General features: G+C 41.5%; 1 protein-coding gene across 1 annotated transcript in view; it reads right to left on the reverse strand.

Moving 5' to 3' along the window:
* The window catches only part of LOC108798080 (spectrin beta chain, non-erythrocytic 1-like), a 266,531-nt gene that overhangs the window by 90,173 nt on the left and 167,286 nt on the right, over positions 1–9,072 (reverse strand). Inside the window, 1 exon segment of the mRNA XM_018569793.1 lies at positions 5,053–5,204. Coding sequence (XP_018425295.1) covers positions 5,053–5,204 — 152 coding nt within the window.

Raw genomic sequence — 9,072 nt, forward strand, 5'->3', positions numbered from 1 at the left:
CCCCCCGGCCGGCTGCAGCTTCCGCCCCGCCCACACGCAGCTCCCGCCTACACGATAATATAAGGAGAGTCTATTTAAATATGCAAGTGCCCCCTGAACAAATAGGGAATAAAGCTTTGCTATCTTTGGATATTGCAGAAGCTTTTCATAGCGTAGAGTGGAACAATTTGTGGGCAATACTTAGCTTTTGGATTTGGCCCTAGGTTTATTTTGGGTGTCGGCTGTTGTATGCAAGTCCCTTTGCTAAAATCCAAGTGAATAAGTTGGCATCCTCAGCCTTTAGGTGGATGAGGGGAACTAGGTAGGGGTGCCCCTTGTCACTCCTATTTTCTCTGGCGATAGAACTATTAGCCAACTTAATAAGATGATCACCTAAGGTGGTGGGATTTAAACGTTGGGAGGAGGAAGATAATATTATATGCAGATGATACGTTGAGACCAATTACTCCTTGATAGAGGTTATGTCCATACTTTTAGATTTTGGGAAATATTCAGGGTTGGAGTCTGAATTATGTGGAAGATAATACAACACCTCTTTTGCAGAAATTTAGGAAACAATGTAATACATAGTTAGTGTAGGCTCCCCATGTCACCAGTGGGTAGACTCAATCTTATGAAAATGATTTGGATGCCTCAGCTTGCTTACATACTGCATAATTCTCCATGTTGGATGACTCGGAATGTATTTAGGAGGATAAATGCAATGTTTAGAGAGCTGATTTGAAGAAAGAAGCAAATTCGCATATCAAGTTAGAGACTCTACAGTATCCGAGAGGGAAAGGGGGTATGACGTTACCTAACCCGTGGATATCTTTTTTTAGCCTCACAAGTGAGACTTCTAATGGGGTGGCAGCAAGCAGGGCAAAACTCAGGGGTTTATTCTCTTATTAAATACTTGTTTCATGCAAAAGATCCCCTAACGTCCCTGGAGACAACCCTATATTTGAAGGAATTTGCATCTTTGCCCACTATAAGACTGATTGGTAAAGTATGGAAATCAACTAAAGGCCTGTTGAATAGCATGCACGCACACAGGAAAATAGAAATATTCAAAGTGGCTAAAGTACAAGGTTATGGAGTATGGAAAAGAGCGGGGATTTTGACATTAGCACAAATTTATGACAAAAGATATGAGAGCATTTCAGTCTCTACAAATTGAATATTTGCTGCCTGAACTCCCAGTTTTACAAAACTCCCCCAATCACATTACATCGCAAGAAAACAAGTGAAGACCCTCATTGTGCAGCATATTAACAAACTTAAAAATGTAATAAAAGACTCACATTTAAAACTCCGAACGCCGGCCAGCAGACATCAAACAGAATCCTTTGTTGTCTCGTGTAAAACAAACACAGTAAACGGCAATAAGATCCGCTGCTGATGCGTTTCGTCATTCTGACTTTGTCAAAGGGTGGCAGATCTGAGATGTGATTGGGGGAATTTTGAAATACAGCATTACGGAAACGCCGAGAACAAGTGCAGAGGGACATCGCTTTGCAGCAGGCTTCTGATTCATCAACAGAGAGCTGGTTGACTGTCATTTCACAGTCAATAACTCGGGTGAGTTTACACCCATTGGGGTTATCCACGAGGATTGGAGTCACTTTTTGCAGGGGCACCGATTAGGGTCACATTAGTCATATGAAATTGCATGTGGACTTTTTTTTAAAGTCACTTTGGTCTGGAGTTCATATTATTTACCATTTAAAATCACTGTTTAGCGGACTATTACGATTGGTGTTGTTATAATCATTGATGGAACACTAGCATGATAGAGATAGGTCATATTATTATGCACATTATTTCTTGAGTGTTGATATTCACTTTATGGTCAATACTATTGAGTGCTATATTTTTTACTGTTTTGAGACTTATATTCGTGGTCTCCAAGAATTGTAGTTTTATCACTGTATGCTTATTATATGTTTATATATTTCGTCACTGGTTTATTAATTGTTAAACATTATTTATCCACTGAAAAAGGGGTGTCACTTAAAAGGTGACAGTTAAAGTTTTCAGCGCTATGCATTTTTTACTTCAGATTTGCAGAAGACTAGTGCTTTTTAGCATAGCAGCTTTAACTTTATTCTGCGCTTTAGGATAAATAAAAGGAAACAAAATATATATAAATCAAATGTTGTCATTTACTGAGCTCTCTGGCTGGCTCTGTACCCGTCACACAGCCAGGTGCAGAGGCCGAGGACTTTTGTTATGGGTGGGCACAACCTAATGTGGAACTCTGAAAGGTGGAGCCTCTCAGGTCCATCTCCCTTATGATGGGCAACAGGTGAATTTCATAACCAATAGACCACCTGCTGTCAGTAGCGATGCAGACCCAATGGAGAGCTAGTCACTTGGCATCCATATTAGGCTACGTCCACTTTCAGTATAATTGGTTAAGAAGCTGTGCGCTGTCCTTAACCACTTGCCGCCCGCCAGCCTTACATAAATGGCCGGAACGTGGGTGGGTGTTTTAAAACGTCCTTGTGCCGCGCACGAGCAGGAAACTCAAAAATGTTACCGAAAAAAAGCCACTGATGGCTGATAACATACAAAGCAGTCTGGCGGCTGTAGAGCTGCCCGATACCCTGTATGTTGTGCCTTTGTGCTCGCCCTTCTCCTCCATCGATCCCGGGCTCCCTGTGGGCCCAAGACCGGCACTGTGGCTCTGTGCAGGGAGATCAGGTGTTGTGAATGCGGAAGTGATGTTTATTACATCATTTCCACATGCAGCTACAGAAGCCAAAGGGAAGCTGGTGAAGCAAGTCTCTGCTTCATCAGCTTCTTTGTCCCCACATACACATGCGTCGGGTGCTGCTATGTGTGAAAACGACGATTGCGCCCATTACACCACACGTGAACATCAAAGTGTGAACAATAACTTTTGGGCCATCAATCACTGCTAACACTAAACTGATGAGCGGTAAAAACTTTTAAAGTGTTCCCAATGCCCAATTTTGGAGGTGGTAGTTTTATGCGAGGTCGCAGGCATGCACAATTTTAAGGCTTGACATGTTTGGTGTCTATTTAACCCACATGACCCCATCTTTTATATTTTACCATAAAATTGGGTAATTTTAAATGTTTCATAACATAGGGAACTCTGTTTTTGTGTATTTCTTTTTATTTTGGGTAATTATTGTGCTATATGGTAAAAAATAAAAAACCCCAGTGGTGATTATATACCACCAAAATAAAAAGCTATCTGTCCCCAAGAAATGTTATAAAATTCATTTCAGTACAGCGTTGCGTGACTTGACAAATGTCAGTCAAAAGTACTGCAGCCCTGAATACTGATAAATGTCCTGGACAGGAAGGGGGTGTAAACACCCAGGTCATCAAGTGGTTACCAACCAATAGGGAACTAATGTCTGAGTTCCCCATCAAGCTCAGAACATAGAATCCTAGCAACGACTGATTCTATCGGCAATGCAGCCACCAGTTTCTTGGCAACAAGTGACTCACCCCCGGCTCCATTCAGCTGCCGACCAGGAGGTTCCCAAGCTGGCAAATAAATGTAAACAAAAGGGGTGGAATTATGATGGCTGACATCATTACACTAATATGGCCATGACACGCAACCGGAACCGTCGCAAGGCTTTCATTAATTATGAGCAAGTTCTTTTTTCTCACAAAAAAAAAGTGTCATGCACGCTTTAGTCAAGTCACGCCACTGTTTGATTTGAAGACTGGTGGACAGTATAAAACTGGATTTTAAGGACTGCACCGATTACTATCCATACATTTTAGGGCTGCAACTACTGATTATTAAATCAGATTTTAAAAAATAAATACCATCCAGCACTACACTGGAATGCACGGCATTGGGGTACCGTGCGTTCCAGTGTGGGCGATCACACTGTGGGTGGGAGGCAAGTTTGGCGTGCCATTGAAATAAATGGCACTGCAACGCACCTCCCACAGCAGAATTTGTCAGGCCGAAACCAAAAATGACTTTTTCCCAATCTTTTATATATTTTATTTAAATAATTGTATTGTAAGCACATGGCACTTGAACAGCTTCAGCCAGGGAATGAGAGCTGCCGTGCATTCCAGTGTAGTGCAGGATGGTATTTATTTTTTATAATCTGATTTAATAATCATTAGTTGCAGCCCTAAAATGTATGGATAATAATCAGTGCAGTCCTTAAAATCCAGTTTTATACTGTGTCCATCAGTGGCAAAATTCTGCAGACGGCAGCTTAATATAAATACAGCAGGTAGTGGGCTGGTGCAATAGCTAGCCTGTTATTGGCCATTTCAAATTGCAATAGCAGTTGGCTATTGCACCCACCGCTTGCCAAGCTCTCCTCCCAGCATGGAGGAGAGAGCTAGAGGACCAAACCAACTAATCGATGAGAATAGCTGACAACTATTCTCATTATCAAATTGATTAGTTGGTTGAAGCCCGAATACATTTTACAAGATAGAATTCAGCACATTGTTTCTAGTTTTGTGCATATAGCGGTTTTATAGATTTGTGTTCATTTTGGAACACTGCATACATTTTGATAACATGATTTTTTAAGTAAGTAGGAAAACCGTAAATACGGTGGGTGCAAAATTAGCATAAATCACTGAACACTTGTGTGAGGGATGCTGCAATGAAATTAAAGTAAAAATCGCATTGAGGGGTATATATACCGGTGCAGGTAAAACCACAAAACAGTTTAAAGCACACCCTTCGCAGGCATTCCCACCTGAGCAACATCAAAAATGCGCGTTTTCAGCGCATTTTGTGTAGCACGTATTTATGCGTGCAAAAGCGCATACATAAAGTCGCGCGTTTTGTGAGCAAATTGTGACACATTGATATAAATGGGCAAACGTGCAAAAACACATGTTTTTTCAGCGTTTCCATTGAAGTCTATGGGGCCAAGAAGCGCAGAACCCGCCAAAAAGAAGCTCATGTACCGGTACTTTTTCCAGCGAAAGACGTTTTTCCTTCAAGGACAAAAACGTTCAGATGTGGACATAGCCATAGAAATAAATGAGAAGTTGGGGGGGGATTTTTTTAAACATTTGCTTAGTTTTTGAATGTATCTCACTTACCAACTGTTCCCCTGAGAGCACTTCCAATAGTCGAATGAGCATCCTTCCATCTCTCAGGTCGTTATACAGATCAGAAATTCTACAGGTCACCCGAGCAAGGTGGGAATTGACCCATTTTGTAAAGGTTTTCTTTTGGACAGCTTCTCGCTCATCTGCAGAAACACAGATTTAAAAAAAACAATGTTAAAAAAAACAAACTTACAAAATCTCTTTGTTAGAACAAACAAGATAACAAGATAACAAATAATGCGGGAAGTTCAGCAGCTTTCAGGGGCTCTTCAGGAAGTTTCATACCTGAAGAGCCCCATTTGGAGAAGATCAGAATTTGCTTTTGAGCACAGACCGAACCAAAAGGCAGATTATGAACTACAGCTGACTAAAAAAAAGGAATATATTTACCTCTGTAAACTACAAGTAAAACAAATTAATATGCCACAGTAATTCTAGGCAGAGGTTTCAGTTTTGGGATATTCTTTAAAGTGGTATTAGGCCTTGTTCACACCAAATGCAGAGCAGAGCTGCATGAGTTTCTGCACACGCAGTGCAGTGGGTTGTGCCGCGTTATTGATGCGTTCCGGGCAGGCCCGGATTTCCCACAAGGCCACCGAGGCCCGGCCTCGGGGCGGCAGAGCGCCGACGGGCGGCAGCGGTGATATAGTTTAAAATGGACTTTCAGTGCAGTGCGTTTGCATGCGTTCCAGAGCAGGTAAAATAGGGCCTGCTGCAGTTTTTTTAACCTGCTCTGGAACGGAACACTGCGATGTGAACTGGAGCTAAAAATACCATTGGAATACATTGGATGCAGTTTTGCATCCGGTCTGTAACTGCTCTGCTCCTGGAACGCGTTTGGTGTGAACAAGGCCTTAGGGAATATAGCACCAATACACATTGCATTTGGCCATTTTAACTTTTCGATTATATAGTATAACTTTTTGCTCTGCAATATTTTGAAGCTATATAGCAAAATCAAACAATTCCAGCTTATGGGCTGTCATTTTGTACATTCAGGACAAATTGACAGTCCCTTACTACCACACTTTCCATCCACTTATATTCACCTTCCTCTTGCTCCCCCATTACATTGAGTCTCTGCTGTCCTAACCCTGTGTAAACTCCATGTTGGATCAAGTCAGAGTTTACTCAGAGTTAATTATGTATCCGCCGCCGCCTCCCAAAACAGCGTTGAGACCCGGCAATTGGTGGCCAACCTGAGCACTGAATCATTTGAGGAGGTCACATGCTCCTCCATACCAAGAAGGACCAGGTGTGGTGACTCAAAGAATGCGCAACGAAGGTAAGAAGATGGTCAGTGGTAAGGTTTAAGGACCATCACTTTCCCTTGAATGGGCAAAGTGACAAGAGCTGATAAGCTGGAACACCATGAATTGAAGGCTTTTGCTATAGGGCTTCAACATATAGCAGATCAGAAAGATATATTAAAATACTTTACACAGCCAAGAGCAATAAAAAATAATTTAAAAAAATGGTGCTATATTCTTAAACCAGTTTCCTTTCAAGTAATGCAAGTTTCTGTCTGGTCTGATCACTATTACTTGGGGATCTACCCTTCTGGATAAAAACAGATCAGATATTTAACGGGATTTTAACGGCAGGGAATACCATCCATTCACAGTCAATTGGTTTGTTTTGATCTTTTGCTTTGCTGTAATTACAGATAATTGTACAAAGAAAGCAGTATAAACTTGCTTGCCATCTTTTTAATCAGAAAAACTATTTTTGTTCACTGCAAATTTGAATTGCACACGAAATACACTGCCTATTATTTGCATGTCAGTTGAGACCGAGTTGAGGCTTTGTAGCCTTTAAACAAGGTCATCTGGTTAGGGATACAAGGGATTAGTCTGCATAGTCAAAGAAGTGTGCTGCATTGTTCAGCATATACGTCAACATTTTAAAAGAATTCCTAGGGACACAACTGCTGAACCCGTGTATGCAGTCAAATATAATAATGTTTCTTCTGGCTGGTTGCTACAGGTTTCAGTGCTTTACACAATATATTTTACCTAAAACAAAAGCTATTTCATCAAGTGTATCCCACCATTTCCTTTGCCACTATGGGCACATGAACAATACTGTACTTATTTTCTAATGTCAGCTATTTACACCTATGGTTTGCACTGAAAGAGAAAAAAAAAAAAAGACAGGCTGCACATCATAACATGCTGAAGCGCATGACAAAAAAGGGAAAAAATTAGGACCCCGCAGAGTGTGTATATAAAAAAAAAAAAAAAAAGAAGAAGAGAAGGGAGGAATGCAGAGTGGAGCGGTACAATGCAAAATTACATGGCAGCACATACACATTATGCCCATAGCGCATGCATTGTGGTGTAGATGAGCCATACGAAATTATTCACAATTTGCCCAGATTATAACATGGGTGGTTCTACAAGTAATCTTGCAAATGACAAGAAAGTGTGCCAGGGAACGTACAAAGCTTGTGCAATCTTGGACCACTGTGCAGACGGCATCTTTACTTTAAAACAGGACACAGCTAATCTAATTTGAAGCTCACAGAAACTATCCATGTGTAACACCACCCATACAGCCAAATTAAATTGCATAAGCCATGTTGCAAAAACCAGAAATACAGGTTCCATGGAGAAATCACATGTCTCATTTCACAGGGAGCGGCCGGGGGGATGGGTAACAGTGGCGGCAAGAAGATGACAGTGTAAACCTATTTGGAAAGCCTGTAGCCTTGATTAACAATGGCAGATGGGGAATATTTTACACAGGGTGGCAAAAATTATGTCATAATTAAACATGACATCACACACAAACACACCCTTAGTAAATGCAGTTCATCAAACATTAGGAGCATATGTGGATGGGTGGTTGAAGGTGTAAATTGATTGAGAAAGCACAGATACAATGAGCTATTCAGATTATCTCCAAGAGTCTGACAGCCATACACAACAAGAAAAAATGAATGCACACCGACAGATAAATGACTAAGAGAGCATCACTCAAAACAGCATAACAAAGTCTACAGAATACACAGGTTAACACACCACAACCAGTAGAGTGACATGGGGGCCATACAGCTTCCCGTCATTACACACATGGCTCGTCTCCCTGAAAGGCGGGGAAGCCAGCTTCATGTTCCCTTGCGGCACTGCTGGTCAGAGGAAATTTCCCAGTGACTAGAAGTTCCGCTATCGAGATAAGTATCGGAGCATTTACTACTCACATGTACTCACCCAAATACTCGGCATCGGTGCATCCCTAGTTGTAACACTACACAGTGTTCACAAACAAAGCCCATCCACACTATATGAGCCTTTTAAGCATATTTAAACCTTAATAAAAATTAGGGCTGCGGAAATTAACGATTAATCCCTCGATTAATCGTTAATTTTTTTGATCGATCAAAATTCTTTTGATCAGTACTCACCTCTCCGCCGGCTTCCGGGTCTTCCGTCGGAGATCCGGTGACGTCACGGACATCGACGTCACCGGACTCCTCCCCCTTCCCCAAGTGGCTGTCGGCTAATGAAGGGGGAGGAGTCCGGTGACGTTGATGTCCGTGACGTCACTGGACTCCTCCCCCTTCCCTGCGTTACCCGATAAAGCTGCTTGGGCCGGTGAGTACACATCCCGGCCGGGAGAGAAACACTTTTTACCTGAAAGGTTATGCCCTAATAAAAATGTATTATATTGTATATTATATAGTACTCATGCTGTGGTAGCAGCATTCATACATTTTTTAGGCCAAGAATATTTTTAGCAAGCACAAAAAATACCTGTTGAGCTTGCCAGAAATGCCCTATCCTCATCACTTCCTGACAGAGAAAAAGATAGCAAAAACATCGATCTTTTCTGTATAAACTACTAGTACCATCAATCCACCATGTATTGGAAACAATCAAATACAGACAAGCCCTGTCTGTGTGACAACCATGGTTTCTAGGGCTGCAGCTAACGATTATTTTCAAAATCGATTAGTTGGCCGATTATTGAGTTCGGTTAATCGGATAAAAAAAAAAAAAAAACTCCCGT

Source organism: Nanorana parkeri, unplaced genomic scaffold (genome assembly GCF_000935625.1).
Source record: "Nanorana parkeri isolate BGI_ZX_2015 unplaced genomic scaffold, ASM93562v1 scaffold1398, whole genome shotgun sequence".
NCBI classification, from domain to species: domain Eukaryota; kingdom Metazoa; phylum Chordata; class Amphibia; order Anura; family Dicroglossidae; genus Nanorana; species Nanorana parkeri.